The 24,436-nt window shown below is 41.3% G+C and overlaps 1 protein-coding gene across 1 annotated transcript; it reads left to right on the top strand.

Annotated features, from left to right (window-relative positions):
• The first annotated feature begins 4,042 nt into the window (after positions 1-4,042).
• STT3A (STT3 oligosaccharyltransferase complex catalytic subunit A) lies at positions 4,043-23,968 on the top strand. Its single transcript, XM_079708100.1, has 17 exons — positions 4,043-4,145; positions 4,919-4,979; positions 7,480-7,601; positions 7,981-8,126; positions 9,324-9,414; positions 10,720-10,826; positions 11,750-11,914; positions 13,175-13,355; positions 14,170-14,325; positions 15,282-15,373; positions 16,058-16,213; positions 16,465-16,653; positions 17,572-17,688; positions 17,806-17,908; positions 21,582-21,770; positions 22,785-22,900; positions 23,462-23,968. The coding sequence occupies exons 1-17, from the start codon at positions 4,058-4,060 to the stop codon at positions 23,498-23,500; spliced, it is 2,118 nt and encodes a 705-aa protein (XP_079564226.1). The 5' UTR covers positions 4,043-4,057; the 3' UTR covers positions 23,501-23,968.
• Positions 23,969-24,436: the final 468 nt, after the last annotated feature.

Here is a 24,436-nt window from a genome sequence, read left to right as displayed (position 1 = left end):
GTAAGTAGACACTTCAGGAAAGACCAAAAGCTCCACAGGAATGACAACTCCTACAAAGCAAGCTAAAAATAGCATTATTTTAAGCAACTGATAGGACTGTAAAAAGTTTTTCGGAACCAAATCAAAACTTTTGGTCCAATAAGTCAGGAGGGAGAGAGATTAACTGATACCCTGAATGTTCGTGTATAATCTCTGGGTTTATAATAACTATAATTTCCCCCATGATTTTGCCATCCTGACTTTTACTTATAGATAAGCTTTTCCCTATTAATTGATTAATATTAGAGAATCATCCTAAAAATAGCATTAGATTTTTTAGAAATTGTTATTGGAGTACAGTTGATTCTTGGCTTAGATTTTGAACTTCGTTCTTTAGCAGTATATTTTGACTTCTGAAAAAGTTGACTTAATTGTACCACCTGGAAAGTTAAACATATCCCTTTAAGAAACAGGTTTAGTAATAAAAAAAAAACAAAACGAGAACCTCGATATCTTAAATGTTTTTGAAACAGTATTTTTTTAATGTAAAGGAATCTTTCTAATTTTAATTCCTTTTTTTAAAAATAAAAACTCGTTTTGAAGAAGCATTTGCTTGAAGTTCTGCAGTTCCTTCAGGTTCAGCTTCAGTTTCCTTCTGTTAATTACACTGAACACATTATAAATACAAAACGAAAAAGCAGATCTATTGACTCATCCTGGGGTGAACCTGGTCCTGTAAAATTTGAAAACTACACGTGATTTTGAAGTACTGATTTAATATGCTTTCAGTAAGTTTGGTCGGTTGCATTCAACAGTAGAGTAACCGCGAAGAGAAAGGAGTGCCACTGGCACTAAATTTGAACAGTTGCCGGATGCTCCCATTTTTGTCGGTGTGGCTGTTGCTCACTGAGATGTGTAGGGAGTGGGAGTGCGTGTCCGAGAGGTGATGGAATTGGCTGCTGAAACTTCTCCCCCTTCCGTGCCTTCAAGCAACGTTTCTTGTGTGTGTGAGGAGAGAAGGGGAAGAGAGGCAGTTAGGGCAGCTTTCACTGGCAGGTTACTTACAAAGGGGTGAGCAAAGCACCACCAGGCTGCAAGCTGGTTCCAGGAAGAAGCCTGTCTACGCTTTGGGAGGACCGCCTCTGCGACCGTGGGGGACTCAGCCCGCGGCGTAGATTCTTCCCACCGAACCCCGACGACCCCTTTAGCCCTAGGCATGCTCATTCACGAGGTCAGGGGCTTAAGAAAGGGAAATAAATGCCTTGTGACATTTGCAGGGCTCTCGTCCATCGCAGTTTACCGGAGCAAAGTCAAACGTAGCTCTTGAGCGAACTGTCAGACAAGATCTTGCACAAGATGTAGCGGTCTGGACCGGGAAGCGATTGAGGTTTCATTGAGAATAGGTAGAAAATTCTTCCCACCTCTCCTTTAACCTTATATTAGGCAACATCAATTTCTACCTTTAAAGAAACGAAACTCTCAGAAACGGAGGCGAGCGACCTCAGCACAGCTTTTCGGGATTTGTAGTTTCTGCCCATTCCTTCGCGTAGTTTCCGCTTCCTGTCACGTGACTGTGCTAAACGCGCCACACCTTCCACTCGCGACTCTGCGGCCCGCAGACCGACACGTCACTGCTCGGCCCTCAACCAAACTTCTCCGAGTGTGTTCTTTCCGCGCTCTTGCTCTCACGAGCCGGCCTATCATAGCTCGACGGTTGCATGAAGTCCCGCCTTCCACTGCTAAATGATATCTGTATTGTCCAGTTAAAAAGTGGGAGTGCGGCTTCGTCCACGCCTCCGAGTCTGACAGGCAGTTCCGTCACCCTATCGCTCTCTACAAGTGTCGTATTGGCCCTGAGCCAACCAATGGGGAGCGGCCCGGGAGGCGGACCCGACGCTGCCAGGGTTGGGTGCGCCGCTGAACGGATGGCAGGGGGAGGCGAGCGGATTCCTGAGGAGCCCGGGTCAGGTGAGAAGACCCTAGGATATAACTTGAGGGTTAGGGGCAAGTGCAGTCCAAGGCGCTGGTGGGGCTTTAACGGCGTCGGGCGTGGGCGTGGGCGTGGGCGCGGGCGCGGGCAGAGTCTGGGGCCTTGCAGAGGAGGGGGCGTGGGGCGTGTGGGGGACAACCTGGAATGGAAGGATGGGGGGCGTCTAGGATGGGGCGGGCGCTTAGGCTAGGAGGGCGTGGAAAAGATCGGACCCTGGGACTAGTCCTGGAGGGGATGGCGCTCAGGATGCTGAGGCGGTGGGGTGTCCCGCGCTGGGTGGTGTCCGGGGTGTTGCATTTCGTGAAGATGGGAGACGGAGGGAGGAGGGAAGCGCAGGAGTGAGCAGAAGTGGGGGAGGGTGGGGCTAGCGTGAGAAAGCGTGTGGGCCAGCGGGTGGGCAAGTTGAGCCAGGGTGGGACAGGGGGCCACAGCTTGCCGGCACAGACGAGGTGGAGGACGGATGCCAGGTGCTTTAAGGAAAGTGTCTTTGCCTTTATTTGCTTTAGCGGTATGCGAACACGACCAGAGAGCACAGTGTGGAAACTCCCTTAAGGTCCTGGCCTAAATTACCAGCTCCTTTACTCAGTTTTCAGGTAGAGGTTCTAGTACTCTCATTTCGTCCACTTAGTCTTCTAGGCGTGTGGCTCATATCAGCTCAGCGGTGGTAGTTTTCCTGTTTCAGGCGTGGGAGAAAACAAGTACAAACCTGAGGGATGTGGCTGGATTAGGGACTTCCTGGAGTTAGGTGTTTAGTTTTGATTTCAAGATAAGGTTTTCCTTTGGGATTAGGATTAAATGTAAAACCACCCCTCTGGGACAGTTAATTATGGAAAAGATGCTTGACTTCCCACAGTTGGAGCTAGAAATACATGATTCTTCATGCCTTCCACCCTGTCCAGTGTTATTTTTTTCCGCTCCTTTCCTCTAGTAATAGTGGGAGAAAGATCAGGAAGGATCCGGGTTCCTTTTTTTCCCCTGCAGTCTTGTACAGTGTTGCATATTCTTTATTATCGTATTCTTTGTCACTTAGCCCTTGACCAGTTTATGGTTTAAGAAGGCAGTGCTGTCTTAAACAGAAATAGCTAACCTCCTAATTAGTGCTGATAAATCTTGTCCGCCAAGTGATCACTGTTCTGAATGGTCTACAGCCTGCTTCCCTCAACATTTTATTTTAATATAGTTCCCCCCTCCCCCGGCCCAACCTTTCTTTGCTTTAGTAGGAAAATTTTATTCTCTTTTCCTTCCAGATTATCGTCTGGTTCCATGAGCTGTCTCTGGGATCAGTGGCTTAAATCAGCAGTGTCAATTCCAGGATGCTTTGAGACAGCTGATGGGAAGTGGGTGTAGATCTGAGCAGTAGTTATAGTGTGATGTAAGCGATTGAAAGTGCAGTGATCTATGTGTATCTCCCTCTCTTCCTGAGTGCACGACTGTACCTGCATTAGTGAGTGAGCAGTCATGCTCTCTAGTTGACCCTGCAACCCCACTGGGATTTGGAGCAGAAAATTTGCAGCCAGTCAGTTGAAGCTGAAATTTAGGGCTGTAAACTGTGCTGATTCAGTCATGACTTCTATTTCTCAGCCTTCTGCTTTCACTTCTGTGCTCATTCCCTGCTTTCTTTCATACATCCCTGCCTTTTCTTGAATGCTCTGTTTCTCCATTTAATTATTCTTTTCTCTATTTCCAGTCTTTCCTGTTTTCTTTGCATGTCTTCCTCCAACCCCCTTTTTTCTGTGTTTCTTCTTTACTCCTGTTGTACCACACTGTTGCCAATTGTGCTTATGTGCTTGTTAGCTGTGAGGACTGGGAAACAGAATTATGGTGATAGAGTCTCATTCCTTTTCATCGTTGACTCACAGACCTGACATGCCTACTTACTTGCCAGTTGGTCATAATTCAGGCTTGGCTTGGGTATTAGTATTAGCTCTGACCCTCTCTGGTGTGTGCATTACTCCTGTTTCTGTGTTTCTCTACCACCGTAAAATATGAAACTGAATTAGGTAAATTGAAGGTGTTTAATATCTTATGGTCTTGACTTTTCCATTTTAGCTATTTGAGTGTCATCTGTTGCCACCCATTGATGTCAAGATGACCAAGCTGGGATTTTTACGGTTGTCCTATGAGAAGCAGGACACACTTCTGAAGCTTCTAATTCTGTCAATGGCTGCTGTGTTATGTGAGTGTGCACGTGGACCTCTCTTTCTTCAGATATGGAAAGGAGAAAATCTTGAAAAAATCAACAACGGCTCTCTTAAATGCCTTGTTTTTTTTCCAGCAGATTGCAATGTGTTCTTTTTACTGTTCTCAATCAGTAGAATTTTGTGAAAGCAAAATAAAAGAAACACAAGGATTATAAAAGTTGGGACTAGTGATCATCTGGGAAAGAATGAGAAGCACGCTGTACTAATTCTATTTTCTCTTAGGACTGAAAGAGATACCAGGGACTCTGAGATACTGAATTTTGTAAAAGATACTTGTCTTCTGTGGTTGCCTGCCTTAGTATTTCTGAAAATCTCTCCAGAACTTACTCTGTTTTCTTAGGTTTTTCTAGCTCTTCATGAGTCATAAGTAGTCTTGATTTCCTTACCTCTTAGTTTGCTTCAAACTAAGGTTTGGGGAGGTAACGTTCTGGGGAGGGGAGGTCAACATATATACAAGACGACCATGTAAATTGGGTGCAATATTAGTAGGTGAATGTGTTGTCATAGGCCTTGATAATAAGTAGTTAAATGTGTCCTACTTAAGTGGAAATGTAGGTGTCATTGTCAGGGGAAAGCAACTTCTTTGTTTCTTCTGTGTGGGAGGAATGGATAAATACTTTAATCAGCATCATTTTGTATTTCCTGTGACTTGTGTGCTGGATAATACTGTTATCTCTATAATATTACTACCTACTATTGTTTTTCATGGTACATTACCATTAAAATAATAGTTCTCTGGTTTTTGCAGCGTTCTCTACTCGTCTCTTTGCTGTCCTGAGATTTGAAAGTGTCATCCATGAATTCGATCCGTGAGTACCTTTGCTTGGTCTGGTATTTCCTTTGGGAAGCATTTAGGTTCATGGTTTTCAGATTTACGTTCCAGTGAGCTCTCTGTGATGGGGATGGACTTTCTATACATTTTGGGGGGAAAACTCTCAAGTGTTCCAAAGGAGATAATTGTCTCCTTTTGAAACATTTCTGTTGGAATTTGAAACCAAGCGAGTCTCTCAAACTCTTAAAAAATGAGAGAGGGGTTGCTGGTATGCCTTATCACTTAAGATCTGGCTAAGCTAAGAGAAGCCTGGCTTCTCAGCTTGGTAGACAGTTAATGGTGCAGATTGAGGGAAAGGGGCCTGGGCCTGGTGTGTGTTTGAGGCTCAAAAGAAAAATTATAGGTCATGAACTTGAGATCTGTGACTTTTTTCTGTTTAACAGTGAATATGATAGAAATTGGGCCTATCAGTTAAGTTGTAAGACACTGAGGAAAATTTAAAGCTGTGAGTTGGATTGGAGATTTTATTAGATAAAAAGAGGCATAGGTGGAAAACATTTACTGAGCTTCATTTTGTTCCAAGAACTGTTTTACAGATTATCTATAAATCCTTACAATAACCCTACGAGAAGGAGGTAGTGGTGTCTCCTTTCCACAAATGTGGCTGAGGCTGGCAGAGACCATTCAAGCTTACACAGAGTAAATGGAGGAGCCAGGATTTGAATCTACGTTTGTTTGTTTCTAGACACTGGAGTAACTATATTATATTACCTAACATTAAGGCTTAATTAAAAATTTGGAGAACGAGAATCATAGGTTCTTGAAACATCATTGGTATCTTAAAAATAGCATATTCAGTTTATAGAGCATTGATTCAAGTTTAATACCTGCATGTATTTGCAAATTTGTCGTATTCTTTTGTGTAGATATTTGAAAGCACTTTGGAGGCATACAGATCTTTTCTTTGGGGCCTCCCAAATCAATTTTTTCTGTTTTTTTTTTTCTCTCTCTCATGAATGAGGAAACTTATATCCTTTCGTTTCTTTTTTTTTTTTTTTTTTGCGGTACGCGGGCCTCTCACTGCTGTGGCCCCTCCCGTTGCGGAGCACAGGCTATGGACGTGCAGGCTCAGCGGCCATGGCCCACGGGCCCAGCTGCTCCGCGGCATGTGGGATCTTCCCGGACCGGGGCATGAACCCGCGTCCCCTGCATTGGCAGGCGGACTCTCAACCACTGCGCCACCAGGGAAGCCCATCCTTTTGTTTCTTGATCACCAGTCTGTTAGGGCTTTTTCTCAGACCCTCTAGATGAGCAAACACTGAGATGAGATGGTCAGGGAAAGCAAGAGCATCTGCTCTGTAGTTGTAGAGATGGAAGGGACTGTACAGATCATGTGATTTGACACTTCTTTTTGCAGAGCAGGAAACTGAGACCAGGGTGTGAACCCAGGCCAGACCTTTTCCCACTAACTTGCACTTCCTCTGTCTCACTCTGCCTCTCCTACTGTTAGGTAAAGGACATGATTCTGACACATGTTGACTGCCTTCTACCCTCATCCCTTCTGTCTCCCTGACAGTTACCAAAATAACATTCATCAACAACAACCAGAAGGATAGAGATATCTGCCATCTGCTACTTTACTTACTTCAGCTGCTAAAACTTGACTGACCAACGAGGAAATAGGGTTAGAGGGGTGGGCAGGAAAGATGGTTAGTCATGATTATCTTTAGTGATTAAGCAACTCCCTTTACTTTACTTATTTGTTTATATTTTTATTATTTCCATATATATTTTTGTCTTTTTTATTTCTTTTTAAATGAGAAATTTAAGAAAAGGGGTTACATAGCTTGGACCTAAAGAACTGTGTCCGTATATAACTGTAAGCATTTTATGTCAAGTATTTTTTATGTAGTCTATATTTTTATGCTACCATGGAGGTGGCATTCAGAACTATTTTAGATAACCACATGAGTAGATCTAATTACAAGTTTAAACACTTATTAAGAAGTTTGTGTTATGGAGTAGACTAAAAAATGTTCATCCTGTGTATGGTGTTACACCCACATCTTTAGAGATGCTCATCACCTCAAGTTATCCTTGTCTCCTTGCCTGTGGTATGGAAATATTCTTCTGTGTGTTTTTGTCACTTGAAAAGAGTCAAGTCTATTGGTGTCCACATCTCAGCTGTCCTGTCTTTGGAGTGCTTGAATTTTCTGACTGGGGCTGATGCCTACTACATGCCAGCCTGGTGAAGCATCCTTCTTGAGTGTTTTCTTATAAGGTTAGACTACGGTTGCATTTCCTTATGAGAGAAGCAGTGCTTTAACTGAGACAAGCATGGAGCTAGAAATGAGGAGGCTTATGGTGATGTAAAATGATTTTCATGCTTGAAATACTTTTTGGTACCAAACTGACTTTTATTGGGGTAATGATAAGTTCCTCAGTGGTGTAACCTGAGGAGCAAAAGTCACTGTAAGTTGAGGCAAGTGTTTGGGTATGGAGAGGAGGAGCCCCAATTCATTTCTTTCTCGTTAAAGGTACTTTAATTATCGGACTACCCGGTTCCTGGCTGAGGAGGGATTTTATAAATTCCATAACTGGTTTGATGACCGGGCCTGGTACCCTTTGGGACGAATCATTGGAGGAACAATTTACCCAGGTGAGGGGAACAGGATTTTTTTTCTTCACAGCAGTAAGATATTTTTATATTATGGAACAGTGTCTTTTATTTCTAATATCTTCGTTTTGTGACACTTGTAATTTCACTCTGATTGCAGATTCCTAAAAGTAGATCTTATATAGAAGGGAGAACATGTATGGGAGAGCGGGAATGGGTAGTTTTTCATAAATTCTGGACTTCTGCTTGAATCCATAGGAGAGAAATTTATAGGCCTCCTGCAGTTGCTGTATTAGTATTTCTGGTGGTTTGTCAAAACCTGTGTTATCACTTTATTGATACTTGGATTTTCCCTTTCTCTTTCCCTTAAGGTCTTTGTCTTATTAGGATAACCTATTGGCCTTTCTTCTTCTTGTTACAGGCTTAATGATCACCTCTGCTGCAATCTACCATGTCCTCCATTTTTTCCACATCACCATCGACATTCGGAATGTCTGTGTGTTCCTGGCCCCTCTCTTCTCTTCCTTCACCACCATCGTCACGTACCACCTTACCAAAGAGCTCAAGGTGAAGGATTTGGGGTGACAGGAGGCTTGGGAATGAATGTTGTTGAACCTCTCAAGTTGATGCTAAAGGGTGGGGGACTGAGAGCCTTAGAAGGGCAGAGAGCCAGAGGCTAAAGACAGCTTTTGCTGAGCCGAATTACTGAGTTTACCCCAGCCCCTCCCTAGAATATGTGATTTCTTATCATTAGCAACTGTTTATCCTTATAAGAGAACATATGAAGGTCAAATATAAATTGCTACATATGGGAAAAAAATATTTAAAATGAGGTTTAGATTTTGAATTACCTCACAATCTAAGGGAGAGGAAAAATAACTACAAGAAGCGTTCCAAAGTGGTTAGTTCTTCCTACTGGAAATGGACAGTTAGCAATTATTTGTTAATTTTTTTTTCAAATGTTTATTTAAAAATTCTTAAACCACTTGGCTTTTGTAGTAAACTCCATAATACTGACTCTCTTTTTCTAGGTTTCTGCATTGCTGGCCCTGGCTCCTTGGATGCTATTCTTAGTTTGTGGCTATGGTGTCAGGGAGTTACCTTAGAGGTGATAAACTAGTGGGAGGGCTTGGGAAACTTGAGTTTAATTTGGAAACGTTTTCATCCTTCTCCTTGCTGCCCTTGTTCCAAATTTGACTCTTACGAACAGACAAGTCCTTCCTTTTTTGGAGTGTGGTTTATACTTTGTTGTTCCTCTCTCCTGAGTTCACAGATTGCCTAGGAATATTCCAGCTTTATTATCTAAGCTCCTGGCATCTTTAGTCCAGAGAGATTGTCACCTGTCTTTGTCAGCTTTTTAGCTCAAATACATATGGTCTTCCTTTGATTGTCCTTGAATACCTTGTAGAGGGGTGACTGGTGTTCCTGTGGTGTGCAGATATTGTTACGGGTAGGGACTCATAAGTCTGGGGATACTCCAGCCAAACAGCCCATTCAGGGACAGCATCTGACAGCTTACATGATTTGTCTGTTCTTAGCATGTGTGTACTCAGTTTCAGACTTGCCATCATCGCGGGGAATTGGTTGTGAAGTATGTAGCTTTCTTGTGCTGCAAACATTTCTAGCATTTCTAGCATCACATCTACCGTGGAAAGTGTCAGACTGTTCTCTGGGCCCATTGTAAGCAGAATGGACTAGTGGACCCTCTCTTCTCTTTCATAGATGTATTGGTGTTAACTTCCTGTTACCCCTCTTGTCTTACAGGATGCAGGAGCTGGACTTCTTGCTGCAGCCATGATTGCTGTAGTTCCTGGCTATATCTCCCGATCTGTGGCTGGCTCCTATGATAATGAAGGTAAGACTTAAAGTGCTGAAGAGGATCTGTTCACCTCATTATCCAGTAGAGCTTCATGAAGTGCAGTAGAATCTGAGTTCAAATCTGTTGTTTAGTGATAGCAAAAATGGTGTCTGGCTGAGAAGATTAGAAATGGGCAGGAAGGGACTTCCCTGGCGGTCCAGTGGTTGAGACTTTGCCTTCCAGTGCAGGGGGTGTGGGTTTGATCCCTGGTCGGGAAGTTAGGATCCCACATGCCTCTCGGCCAGGAGAACAAAACATAAAACAGAAGCAATACTGTAACAGATTCAATAGAGACTTTAAAAACAGTCCACATCCAAAAAAAAAAATGGGCAGGAAGAGACCTCAGACAAGTTTATATTCTCTCTCTGTCATTCCCTCTAGAAAGGTAGCTGGTAATTTCCTTATATAAGGCCTTTGGCTCATCTCTGTACTCCTAAAAGTAGAGTTAAGTTTTAGTGTTGGTTGGTACTATTGTTTTAACATTGTAATCATTTGCTTCATTTTCCTAGATGAGAGGAATGGATATTCTTAAAACTATAGTGACTTTTATTGACTTATTTCCAATTCAACCTGTATTTATTGAATGTTATTGGTAAAACAGTGTTAGGTGCTATAAAGATAGTTAATGAATAGGAGTATTGGCTTATAATTAAGGAATTATAGGGATAGATAATGAATAAAATTATGTTAGCCCATAATCTATTAACACAGATTAATGTAGACTATAAAAATAAATAATAATGGGCAGATAGTATTATGGGCCATGAGAGAAGGGTGAACAGAGTACTTTGGGAATGTGGTGAGAGGAGAGATTAATTCAGATTTGGGGATCACGGAAGGCTTTTTGGAAGTAGTTGTATTTGAACTGGGCCCTGAAGTTGGAACTTCGTTAGGCAGATACTAAGGAGAGAGGCAGTCAGGGCATACGGACCAGCCTGTGGTAAGATGTAGAGGCAGGCTGGTGCTTGATAGCACGGGATATCTTTAGGACTGAAACAGCAGGGAATTTAGTGCCTGGAAAGAATAGTAGTAATAATGACTAATACTTACTGAGTGCTTGCTACATGCTAGATACTGTTCTAAGTGCTTTACATGCAATAGTTAAATTTGTCTTCACAATAGTTTTATGAAGTAGATACTATTGTGGACTCTTTTACAGGAAACTGAGACAAAGGGAGGTAGAGTAATTACATTGTTAATGGGTAGTAGGTCTGAGATATGAATCCAGGTAGTTTGTTCCAGAACAGTATTAAATACTCTTCCAGCGTGGCCTTTTACTGAATTTTTGTGTTCCTTCTGCAGGGATTGCCATCTTCTGCATGCTACTCACCTACTACATGTGGATCAAAGCAGTAAAGACTGGTTCCATCTATTGGGCAGCCAAGTGTGCCCTTGCTTATTTCTACATGGTAACTCCTCACTCCCTACTTTCAGGAGTCTCTCTGTGTCTGAATACCTATTGGGATCAACTGATATAAATTGGAAGTAGCTCTTGGGCTTTGAGACCGTGAACTAGAGGCTAAAAGTCTTTATATAGTCTCTTGTGTCCATACAAAGCCTAATCCAAGGCAGGCAGGGATATCCGTTGTATAATAGCAAGATAGAGATAATTTTTTTAATTTTTAAAGGTTTCCAGATACTATATTTCCTGTAGGTATATATTGGTTGGCCAACTCTCTTTGCTGGTGTGTTCCCCTTAAATTTTTCCTTTCCTGACATATATTTTTTTCTGTTCAATCTTGTAAACACCGAGACTTCTTTCCTTAACTGCTTCCACTTGCTCACGTTTCCCTTGAATCCCTAAATCCTCTGTGTGACCTTACCGTAGGGTGTATCCAGATTAATGCTGAGAGGTGGGGTCCTCTTGTTTTGTGATCGTGATGGCAGGAGCCATAGCAAACAGAGGATTGAGTTACAGTAATGGGTGTTAATTTGATTTTCCTACTTAAAGAAGTCAATTATTTAAACTCTTTAAACCACTTGGTGTAAATAAAATTTTTGGTTACTGTAAAGAGATGTTCTTTAAAAAGGTCACAGGTAGGGCTTCCCTGGTGGTGCAGTGGTTGGGAGTCCTCCTGCTGATGCAGGGGACGCGGGTTTGTGCCCCGGTCCGGGAGGATCCCGCGTGCCACGGAGCGGCTGGGCCCGTGAGCCATGGCCGCTGAGCCTGTACGTCCAGAGCCTGTGCTCTGCAACGGGTGAGGCCGCAACAGTGAGAGGCCCGTGTACCCCCCCCCCCAAAAAAAATGGTCACAGGTAACATCCTAAGGTACAGTGGTGGTGATCCAAGGAGGAATGCTCAGACGAACTTTTCTTTTTTATCCTGTCCTAGGTCTCTTCATGGGGAGGTTATGTGTTCTTGATCAACTTGATCCCGCTTCATGTACTGGTGCTGATGCTCACAGGACGTTTCTCCCACCGGATCTATGTGGCCTACTGTACTGTTTACTGCCTGGGCACCATTCTTTCCATGCAGATCTCCTTTGTGGGTTTCCAGGTGAGCCCTAGACCGAGTGGGGTTTTTAGCTTCTTCCACTTTTTGTAAGCAGCTCCAACTAAATTGATTTATCTTGGATTCTGGTGAGGATAGTAAAAGTTATTCACAGGTCTGACCTTGCTAACACTGCTTCTGTTAACTGAAGCAACAGAGTCATTGGTCATTAAAGTCTGCCTCCTGGAGTGTGTTAATATTTGTTCATGAAGTTTGAATTTAATGACTCCTAACTTGGCTTAGGTTTATGGGAGGAGGAGGGATATTTTGGATGAGCTGAGTTAATGTGAGTGATCACAGTTATCTTTTTCAGTCCTTTTTAATGCAAATGACTCCATTTAATAGTAATGACTCCTGAACTTCTTAATCGGGCCTAAGTGAAAGTTCTTTAGCAAGCAAAGCCTGAACCTTTTAACCACATTACCCCACAGGGTTAAGAGACAGCTATTAAGTCAGAGAATAACGTGGTATGTGTGATTTCTCATGTAAAATTTTTATGAAAGTGGAACCCTTATTCAGGTCAGCAAGCTTTTCTTTACTGATCACCTGCTGTATGCAATTTGCTAATACCTGGGAAATGTTAAAAGTAAAAATGTGGTTCTGGTCCTTAAGGAAGTCATAGTCTTGTTGGGAAAGAAGCACATGCTTCTAGAACCACTAGTCTGTGGTCTAGTCGTTCTAGAAATGTAGTTCCTGGACCAGCAGTGTCAGCAGCATCTGGGAACTCATTAGAAATGCAAATTCTGGGGACCTGCCACAGATCTACTGAATCAGAAACTCTGGCGGTGGGGCTCAGCAGTCTGTCTAAACACCCCCCCTTCCTGTCCCCTGCCGTGATTATGATGCCTGGTGGAGTTTGAGACCATTGGTCTAAGTTTTGGAAGAGATCTAAAGTGTGTGGAGTATAGAGGAGAGTGATGGATTTCAGTTTGGTAGATTAGGAGGAAATGGTATTTGCATTGGGCCTTGAATGATCAGAATTTCCGTGAATGCAAATTTTGGGAAAGTGAGAATTGCAATCGAGGCTCAAGAAATAGCCTGAGCAAAGGCCAGAGATGTGATAATGATAGAGTGTGGTACACTTTGGGGGACTCAAAATATTCTTTGGAAAATGAGGCAGGTGAATTAGACCCTCCTCTAGATCGGTCCTAATTCCTTGGTGGCCTTAGAACTCATTGGACCCTTTGGTCTGAAGTTGGTCAGGATAATTCAGGTCCAGGCTGGACCCATTCTTTTCCTAACAGTCTCATATGCTTTCATCTACAGCCCGTCCTTTCGTCAGAGCACATGGCAGCCTTTGGGGTCTTTGGTCTCTGCCAGATCCATGCCTTTGTGGATTATCTACGCAGCAAGTTGAATCCACAGCAATTTGAAGTTCTCTTCCGAAGTGTCATCTCCCTGGTAGGCTTTGTCCTTCTCACCGTGGGAGCTCTCCTCATGCTGACAGGTAGGGAAGGCTTTTAGTATTAAGTGTAAATGGGTATGAACATAGAATAAACTCCAATATGGGTTATTTCCTGGCCACAGAAAGATTCATTCTTTTCCTCCTATTTCTCTTGATTTCAAGCATATAAAGTCCAACTTCTGCACATTCAATCCTCTTGTCAGCCAGTGTCTGGATTCAGCATAGAAAGAAAATCATGTTAGATCAGCTCTACACTTGGTGACAGGACTGTATTTTACCATGCTGATCTTCCTCCTCTTTGTGTGTGTGTGTGTGTGTGTGTGTGTGTGTGTATGTGTGTGTAGGGTGGGAGAAATCCTAACATTGCTTTTGCCCTACAGTGTGGCCTCATCTAATCCCATATGACAGAACTGTGACTGTTTAGTTTGGGTAGCATGCCACGTTTTCCTCCTCTCTTCATCTTCCTCACGTACACTTCTCAGAGTCTGATTTGATTTTGCCCAAGACTCTGTGTATTCAGAGCAGCACTGGAGGACTGAGCGACTTAGCTTATAGCATTGGCTTTGGTTTGACCAAATTTGTCTTAAAACCCTTCTAGGAAGTATCTCTGCCTCCCTTCTCTCTGAGTTTATATACAACCTGACTTTATTCTACTGACTGTGCTGACAAAAGTACTCTCAAGTTTGAAAGAAAGGAAGGAGTGAAATTCTCAAAGTATTGGTGGCATGTAAACAAAAACCTAGTCCTCCTCTGTCTCAGAGAAGCTCATTAAAATGGAAAGTTGTGATTAGTAAGGATCACATGTTATTTTGTTTCAGAAGTAATTGTGAAATATTTGTTGCCTCTTTGCTGCCAGGAAAAATATCTCCCTGGACAGGGCGTTTCTACTCACTGCTGGATCCTTCTTATGCTAAGAACAACATCCCCATCATCGCCTCTGTGTCTGAGCATCAGCCTACGACCTGGTCCTCGTACTATTTCGACCTGCAGCTTCTCGTCTTCATGTTTCCAGGTCTGTCTGCCTTGTTCTGAAGTGGTCTTCTTTCTAAGAATCATCATTTGATTCAAAATAAGTAAAATACCCTCATCCTTGTGCTTTTGCTGTTGTTTTTGTTTTTTGCCTGTTTATCTATGCAGTACAGAGGATGGCTAAGCACATTTTTCTAATATTTGAAGCAGAGTAGAAGTCAGAAGTTGAACAATTGCAGATACTGGCAAGTTGAGTCTCACAGTTTTCTGTTCATTTGTATCATAAGTTACAGTTCAGCCCTAGTTCAAGGTTTTTGAGTGCTTCTAGAATACTCCACCCCTCATCCCTGACTTCTCCCCATTTGTCTTCTTGGCAGTATTGAATTTTGAGAATAGGCATAGCTGACTGTAAAACCTCTTCATCTAACTTATCTTCTGGCCAATTCAGATATGTCTTAGAATTTACCAGTGGTAGAGACTTTACTTTGCTTTTTATTAAAATAACTTTTTTTTCTTATTATGAAAGTAAGTTGTCATTTGTAAAAATATAGACAAATATTTAAAAAAGTAAAATTTCAGGAGTTCTCACCACACACCTGTTGCTACTGTTAACGCTTTGATGTATATTCATCCATTTATTTATTGATTAGAAGTCAGGTGCTAGTTTTTGCTCTGACTTTTAAAATTTCATAATCATGATAATTTGTTATTTAGTATTACTTTAGAGAAGTAATATTTAAGATATATCATTTGTTAGTTTTTTAAGTACAGAGGTGTGTAAAGAGGAAGGCATATGGTCCATAAACTTCCACAGCAGTACTTTAATTGATGTATTTTATTCTATTTTATAAATATTCTGTAATTAACTACATCCTTAATGTTGGACATTTATGTGGTTTCAGATTTTTTGCTGTTTTAAAGAGTGCCGTAGTAACATCTTTGCATGTATCTATGATTGTTTTTTCAGCTTTTCACTTCTTTTTACTTTTACTTTTGTAGTTGGTCTTTATTACTGCTTTAGCAACCTGTCTGATGCCCGGATTTTCATCATCATGTATGGTGTGACCAGCATGTACTTTTCAGCTGTGATGGTGAGGAATGAATGCCTGCAGTCTTAGCGAACCTTTCCACCCCTAGCTCTGAGGGTTTTCTTCGTCCCCCTGCATGGCAGGTTCAGTATTGATGCTGTGCAGGGGCTTCCCTCTGAGCGCTTGAGGGGCTGCGTGGTAAAGCTGCTCACTGTTGTTGATCCTTCCCAGGAATGTATGGGGCGCTCATACATTCTGATTGTGGGGCCCACCTTCCTTGGATTCTTAGCCCTCATGTTAGGGAGAGGTGCTTTGTCACTTGTTGAAGAAATTGACCCTGGATGGGTTCCTTCCCCTCTCTTTCTGGTGTCTTAAAAAGGGAGATGATGTTTTTTTCTTAAAGGCCTGGGTTCTGAGTGCTAGGTTGTTAAAAGAGAGAAGAGAGTTTATATATTGCAGTTAAGTCAGTGCTTCTCACACTTTTTTGATCCCAAACCACAGTTAAGAAATACATTTTATATCATATCATTGCTCAGGGTATACATATATACATGTAGACCTGAAAAACAAACTTAAAAAAAATATATATTCTACTATAGACGTATCAAGTATTTTCTCTTCTATTTTGTTCCATTCCACTGACAAATCATGTTTGTTGAAAACCCCTAAATTGATGTCATCTACTAATAGGTTGAAATCTGTAATTTGTAAAACACTGATTGTGATCTTGCTTCCTGTTTTTTTTAGGTGCGTCTGATGCTAGTGTTGGCGCCTGTTATGTGCATTCTTTCTGGCATTGGAGTCTCTCAGGTGCTGTCCACTTATATGAAGAATTTGGACATAAGTCGACCAGACAAGAAGAACAAGAAACAACAGGATTCTACCTACCCTATTAAGAATGAGGTGAGAATTAAGCAACGCAAAGAACTGGCTTGGGGAACTGCGTGTGTGTGTGTGTGTGTGTGTCTGCATTGGTATTTTGTTTGTTTGAGGGGGAGTAAAGTAGGGCACTGTCACAAGAGGTGTGAGTGAACTCATACAGCCTCTAATTTATTCCGAGTCATCTCATCTATATTACTGACTGTGCGTAAGAAGCTGTTCCGTGTTACGTAAATTTAATTTGGTTTACAACACAGTTCTTCTTCCTTGTCTAGGTGGCAAGTGGCATGATACTCGTCATGGCTTTCTTTCTCATCACCTATACCTTTCATTCAACCTGGGTGACCAGCGAGGCCTACTCTTCTCCGTCCATTGTGCTGTCTGCTCGTGGTGGGGATGGTAGTAGGATCATTTTTGATGACTTCCGAGAAGCATACTATTGGCTTCGTCACAATACTCCAGAGGTGAAGATTTGGGAGGCGTGGGATTGTGCGGTAGGAGGAAGGGAGAGACATTTGATGTTATAGTGAATCAAATAGCTTTTAGATGGGTGGAAAGCTCGGAGAAATTGGAACTATCGAACCTGGTGTTGAATGAGCCTTAAAGGTCAACCTCCATTGAATTCAGGATTTTTTCTGTAAGCGACCTTTACTGGTAATTATCTGCACTCTGCTTGGACACTTGTATTGACAGCATGGTGATTTTATCATGAGGTAGGCCATCCCAATTATAAAAGAAGAAAAATAGTTAATAAATAATGCATATTTATTGTAGAAAAATCGGAAAATAGGAGCAAAGCAAAGAAAAAGGAGACATAAATTTTCCATAAAGGATCACCTAATGATAACCACTTTTAACATTTTGGATTATACCATTTGAGAATCTGAAGTGATTTTCTTTCCAATAGCTACTGGGAATGGCACTTCTGAGTTAGATTCTTACAAGAATTTCTTAATCCTTTTTCGTCCTATCCTGTGCTTTGTTCCCCCTCCCCCACCCCCCTTCTTTTTAGTAACTGATTATTGTGACTTTGTTTTTGGTCATTTATTTAATACGGTTATCTGATGACACCACGCTGTATATTTGGAAATACTGCACAGCCCACTACACCTCCCGCACCATTATGCTTGTTTGTGTAAGATGATCTGAGATGAAAGTATTGGCAATGTTGTGTTGTATAATTTGCGTTGAGATTTCATGATGGTATGTAAATGTAGGACCAGGCACCAAGATGTATTTTCTTGTTGGGCATATGTTATTCTGTGAAGAAACTGATTAATTAGCAATATCTCACTTCCTGTCAGATGCCCGTCCACCTCTCTTGTATTTGATTTTGGAGGCAGTGAGAAGCTTGTTATTTCCATCTCCCATTCTTCTTTCAGGATGCGAAGGTCATGTCATGGTGGGATTATGGCTACCAGATTACAGCTATGGCGAATCGGACTATTTTAGTGGATAACAACACATGGAATAATACCCATATTTCTCGAGTAGGGCAGGTAAGGTGGAGGGGTCATTTGAGTGTTTGATGCACAGGGTCTAGTGGGAAATACTTCTCCATGAGGGATCATATGGCCTGGAATTTTGCGCTGAGAAACGTGTGTGTGTTTTTCTAGGCAATGGCATCCACAGAAGAAAAAGCCTATGAGATCATGAGGGAGCTTGATGTTAGCTATGTGCTGGTCATTTTTGGAGGACTTACTGGGTATTCCTCTGATGGTAATGTACTTGATTCTATTTCTAGCTACAAGGCATAGATTCTAAGAAAACTAGATGAATCTCCTATTTTTCTATCCTTTTACCAATATCTTAATGTATTTTCTTAGTTGGGGAAGTTTCTAAGTATTTGCAACTTGAGGTTTGGTTATTTTGATTTTTTTTTTTTTTTTTGCAACAGGTAGGAAGTAGATATAAAGAATTCTTCTCATGTAGGTATGGCATGCTATAATTGTCTAAAGACCTAGGAGTAGTTCCACAACCAGTGAAAAATAGAGAATATAAGGCTTCTGAAAATGAGCTTTAGAATTAACATTTTTTAGTGGGTTTAAGCCATAGAATCATCTGCCAACTTAAAATGTTTTATATATATATATTTATATGGCATATGTTAACCATGTTCCCTATGATTATTAGCAAAATCGTATGTTTAGAAGAATCATCCAAATATAGTTCTCTGCCTTAAAAAAAACTTAAAAAAATTAAAGCAATACCTGTTTATATTTTAAAATGTTAAATACTTCTGAAGGTTTATAATAAAAAATGGTAGTCCTCTGCCCCTAAACTACCTTATAACATCAGTTCCCAGGAAAATTATTCCTTCAGTTATTTCTTCTAGTACTTATGTACGTATTTCTAAATAATATGTATATCCTGCTATTCATTGATTGATCATTTTAGATACCCTGTATCAACTTCTTATTAAGATAAGGAATTTAGTTCTTTGTATGATCCCCTCCCCCTTTCTGTCTTTCATCTTCTCAGTAGAGTTAATGATCAGTTTTTGGTTAAATCCAGATAAAGTGTTTTCATCATGACTAAGTAAGTATTATTTACTGCTGAGTCAACCTGTACACCATGTTTACATTCTTATCTAGAATAACTTGTTTTCTGCAGTTAATAATTACCTCATATTTCTGTCTTAATTTTCTTTGAATATGTGGTTGCTTCTTAGAGATGTTCAGATTTTAGATTATGTCTGGCTTCTGATACAGACAGACTTAACAAATCCACCTGGATAGTATATGTAACGTGTCAGTATAAAGTAATAAGACTAGTTTCTATGTGTGGTGTGTCTTGTACAAGCAGAGGAAGAATGATGATAGCAGGGATGTGGTCCCATGGACTTGAACTTTCACAAACAATTGTTTCAGCACCATTTGGTTGTGTGTGATTATAGGTTTTTTTCTTGCTAATAATAATAATTTATCCAAATAGTACAGAAAAGTATTTGTGTATGTATGTATGTTTGTGTGCATATGTATTTTTATATATGCAAATGTACACACGTATGTGGTAGAAATGGATAGTTCCCTGAAATCTTTAGTATTCCATGATACGTATATATATCTCACATTTTCTTTATCTGTTCATCTGTCGATAGACTAAGGTTGTTTCCATGTCTTGGCTATTGTGAATAATGCTGCAGTGACTGCTGATATCTCTTTGGGATATTGATTTCATTTCTTCTGGATATATCCCCAGAAGTGGGATTGCAGGATCACATGGTAGTTCTATTTTGAATTTTTTGAGGAACCTCCCTACTCATTCCTGTGGTGTCTGTACCAATTTACATTCCCACCAGCAGTGCACAAGTATTCCCTTTTCTTAATATCCTTACCAGCATGTCTTTTGTCTTTTTGACGAGAGCCATTCTAGCAGGTATGAGGTGATGCCTCACTGTAGTTTTGTGTTTCCTTAATGATTAGTGATGTTGAGCACCTTTTCATTCATGTACCTGTTGGCCATTTGAATCTCTTCTTTGGAAAAATGTCTTTTCAGGTCTTTTGCCCATTTTTAATTGGATTATTTGGGTTTTTTTTTTTGCTATTGAGTTGTATGAGTTCCTTATATATTTTAGATATTAACCCCTTATTTGATATATGGTTTACAGATATTTTCTCCCATTCCATAGGTTGCCTTTTCATTTTGTTGATCATTTCTTTTGCTGTGCACTCTTCGTTCTCAAAGCTTGTCAGCTTTTTGCTTCAGACGTACCTGCCAGGGAGCTATAAAATCAGTACTCTAAGATAGTTGAGTTGATGCTCTGGGGTTTTATTTTTGGTCCTATTTCTGGTTGTGTGGTCTAGGCAAGTCTCTGTGCTTCAGGTTTTCCATTTGAAAGATGGAGGTACGATTGCAGACATTCCATGAGGATAATAATATTATTTCTTGAATACTTACTATGTGACAAACAATATGTAAGGTAACATGCTCTTACTTATAATGTTGTAGCAGCCCTATCGTTGCAGATACTCTCGTTTTTCTAATTCGACATATGAGGAAACTGAAGCACAGAGAGGTTCAGTAACTTGTTCAGGGTCACCCACCTAGAATTGGCAGTGTGGGAATTCAAACCCAGGCAGTTTATCCAGAGTCCAGATCCAGAGTCTGTGTTCTTCACCACTGTGATATTCCCTGGAACCCTTTTTAGTAGGGCAGTAGGAATCTTTTCTTATGGATCAATGATTCACCTTATACTAATCGTCTATTTTCCTAAAGCCTTTGGGGGAGGTACAGGGAGTGACATATTCTAAGAGATAACCTGAGTTGATGGTGCTATCAGTATTTATGGAGCCTGGTAGTGTGTTTGACATAGAAATGTTGACTTCTCATACATGTGCTTTAGAAGTTTGTAACTTTGCAACTGTAGGTCAAGAGGGAGCACATTCTCTCTTCTCTACCTTTTTGGTAAAGCTGCTACTCCCTAGGTCATTCCTGTCCAATGACATGTGGGATCCACCTATGTCATTTAAGATTTTCTATTAGCGGGGCTTCCGTGGTGGCGCAGTGGTTAAGAATCCGCCTGCCAATGCAGGGGACAGGGGTTCGAGCCATAGTCTGGGAAGATCCCACATCCTGTGGAGTAACTAAGCCCATGCGCCACAACTACTGAGCCTGTGCTCTAGAGCCCACGAGCCACAACTTCTGAGCCCATGTGCCACAACTACTGAAGCCCACATGCCTAGAGCCTGTGCTCCGCAGCAAGAGAAGACACTGCAACGAGAAGCCCACGCGTCGCAAGGAAGAGTAGCCCCCGGTCTTCGCAACTAGAGAAAAGCCCACACGCAGCAACGAAGACCCAACATAGCCAAAGATAAATAAATAAAATAAATAAATTTATTAAAAAAAATTTTTTTTTCTATTAGCCGTATCAAAATAAGTAAAGAGAAACAGGGAAAGTGAATTTAATAATTTTATTATACTGAATATATCTAAAACATTAATGTGTAACCAAAATATTTTACCCACTTTTTTTTGTTTTATTTTGGACTAAGTCTTAGAAATCCAGCATGTATTTTATACTTACAGCACATCTTAATTTGGACTAGCCACATATCAAGTGTCAGCAGCTACATGTGGCTAATAGTATATTGGACAGCTTAGCCCTAGCTAATACCTGGGACTAACTTCAGTTATGACTTAAGTCTGGGCCAATAGCATAGGATTTTAGGAGTCTACAGGAAAGTCTATAGGAAAAGCTGTATATTTTGAGGAAAAAAGTTTTGACCATACATTAGCTTTGTTATTTTTATAACTTAGAGTTAAATGGTACTATACTCCGTTAGAAAAGTATTTGGGGGAATTTCCTTAGCCATAGTGACCTTTCATTAGGTGATTTAGCTCCAGCAACCTTTGTGATAATAGCAGTTTTTTCTTTTTCTTTTTTTTCTAGACATCAACAAATTTCTGTGGATGGTCCGGATTGGAGGGAGCACAGATACAGGCAAACATATCAAGGAACACGATTATTATACTCCAACTGGGGAATTCCGTGTGGACCGTGAGGGTTCTCCAGTGCTGCTCAATTGCCTCATGTACAAGATGTGTTACTACCGCTTTGGACAGGTCTACACGGAAGCCAGTGAGTGATTCCTGATAGTGTTAATAACAACGTAACAACAGTAATAGCTAACACGTACAGTGTTTTTTTTTTTTTTGCGGTACGCGGGCCTCTCACTGTTGTGGCCTCTCCCGTTGCGGAGCACAGGCTCCGGACGCGCAGGCTCAGCGGCCATGGCTCATGGGCCCAGCTGCTCCGTGGCATGTGGGATCTTCCCGGACCGGGGCACAAACCCGCGTCCCCTGCATCGGCAGGCGGACTCTCAACCACTGCGCCACCAGGGAAGCCCCATACAGTGTTTTTTATATGCCAGGCACTGCTTTAAGTGCTCTATATCTACTAATTCATTTAATCCTTACAACAATCCAAAAGGTTGATACTAATATTGTTCCCATTTTATATATGAGGAAATTGAGGTACAAGTAGGTTCCTTAACTGCCCAAAGGCACATAACTAGTGCAGAGTCAGGTTAAACTCAGGCAGTCTGGCTTTAGCTTTTATGCTTTTGCCCATTACTTTTTATTGCCTCTCAGTAAACGGTATTGTAGTGGAGAAAGGAATGTGAAAGGGGATAGAGCGAGATAAAGGACTTTACATTTCTTCAGATAAGTTGAAAGTAATTTGATTAAGTCACTCTTTCTGACTTCTTACCTTTCTTAGTTCTGCAGTTTGGACTATTTTTGAATTAGATGCAGGCCTGTGACATCTGATAGGTTCAGAAGGGTTGCTAGTGTATCACAGAGGCCATGGGTGGTAATCCTCAGGAACAGAGGTGCTTGGAAGTCAGCCCTCTGTCTCTTAGAAGAGATGACCTCCATACACTCTGCCAAGCATCATCTCGGAGAGGACGTGAGTTAGGGTAACACTTGATTTGCCCTTACTAACTGATGTCCTTTTCTGCAGGCCCTACTCTCTAAACAAACTGCATGCTAGGGAATAACATTCCAGTGGGATGATTAATCAAGTTGACTTAGTATTTCTGTAGGAAATCAGCACTGTAGAAAGATGTGTGTCTCCATTTTTGTCACTTTCTAGAGCGTCCACTAGGCTATGACCGTGTTCGGAATGCTGAGATTGGGAATAAAGACTTTGAGCTTGATGTCCTGGAGGAAGCATACACCACAGAACACTGGCTGGTCAGGATATACAAGGTGAGCAGATGTAACACTGAGAAAGCAGCTCTGGTGCTTAAAAATGGGGCCACATGTTTATAAAATAAGGATATTTCTAATGTCGAAAAAGTAGCTTGTGACTCACTTAGAATTTTTCTATTTTTATTTTAGATTGTTCTTAGAAAGTAGACACTCCAGTCTTCTGTCATCCTGGAAGTGGTTACAGTGATGTTTTTCCAGTTGGAGCCAGACTTGATCTGTTTTAGTGATTGTCAGTCTTGGGGCGGTGGGGGGAGAGAGAGGGAGGGAGAGAGGGAGAGAAGGAGAGTGTGTGTGTGTTTTCGAACTACATTTTCTTCTCTCCCGCTGAAGAACTTGTGGCATAGAGAGTCACATAGAAGTGTGTTATATCTCTTACGTAAGAAAAGGTTGAGAACTCTTGTTGTATTTGGAAGAGTAGCTAGTCCCACACCAGAGCCAAACCAGGCAGCATAATCCAACATAATCTGTCCCCATCTGGGTGAACCCAGCTCAGTAGAGAAGCTCTCCCATTGTTGACCTGATGATTGTAAATATTAAACTGATACCTTTCTGTTGCAGGTGAAGGACCTGGATAATCGAGGCTTGTCAAGGACATAAATGTTACGTCCGTTCGGCTCTGATCTGCTTCGCACTGAGTGTGTCACATTTAGGGCGCTGAAGATGGTTTAAAAATATGCAGTTTATAAGAACAGAGCGCGATGAGATTAGAATTGTCTGGAGGTTTTGTCCTGGGCAGTATGGGCTGAGCCAAATGGAATGATCTTTATAATTCTGAGCAGGTTACCAAATGAAATGTCATGGCTTTACTTTGGTCAATTAAAGGGGGGAATTTTTTTAAAAATGTGCCTTATTTGTTTTGACTTATAACTGATTTGAGGAAGCCTAAAGTTTGTGCTGGGCTGATAGAAGGACAGAAAACAAACCTCATCTGTGCTCTTAGCTCCCTAAATGAGCCACAGAGGGGCATTCTGTCTTTCTCTCTCCAGTCAGGAGAGCTATCAAGGACTAGCTCAGATCCTACATATATAAACAATTTTGTCATTTCAAAAACTGCAGTACCTAGCACAATGCCTTGCACATAGTGGGTGCTCAGTAAGCTTTTACTGAATGAATAAAAGTTTGTGGGACCAGAGGTGTGCCATTTCTGGGCAGGAAAGGCAGCTGCATTGCCATCATGTCTCTGTTCTCAACATCTCTTGTCCTTAGAGGCTCTTTGACTACAAGCGACAGAAGGTGGCTAGCGAGACCTGATCTCACCAGTATTCTTTGGGACTAGCAAGGTGTTTTTGTTTTTGAGCAGGAGTAAATCCAGTGATACTAAATCAGTAGTTTTGAAGACTTAAGGCAAACAGTGAAATTATTCTCAATGGAGAGGAAGAAACTCCTCCAACATTGTATATAGAACTTGATGGTCAGTAGGTGTTTTTGAATTAGCTGATTTGTAACCATACATATCTATCTGAAATCTAGCTTTTCAGTACTCTCACTTATCCTTTAGCGATTTCCTTTAGCTCATTCACTAAAACTGTTGTG

Source organism: Hyperoodon ampullatus, assembly GCF_949752795.1.
Source record: "Hyperoodon ampullatus genome assembly, chromosome: 7".
Classification (NCBI taxonomy): Eukaryota; Metazoa; Chordata; class Mammalia; order Artiodactyla; family Ziphiidae; genus Hyperoodon; species Hyperoodon ampullatus.
Note: the sequence above shows the minus strand (reverse complement) of the source record. Positions and strands in the feature narration are given on the sequence as shown.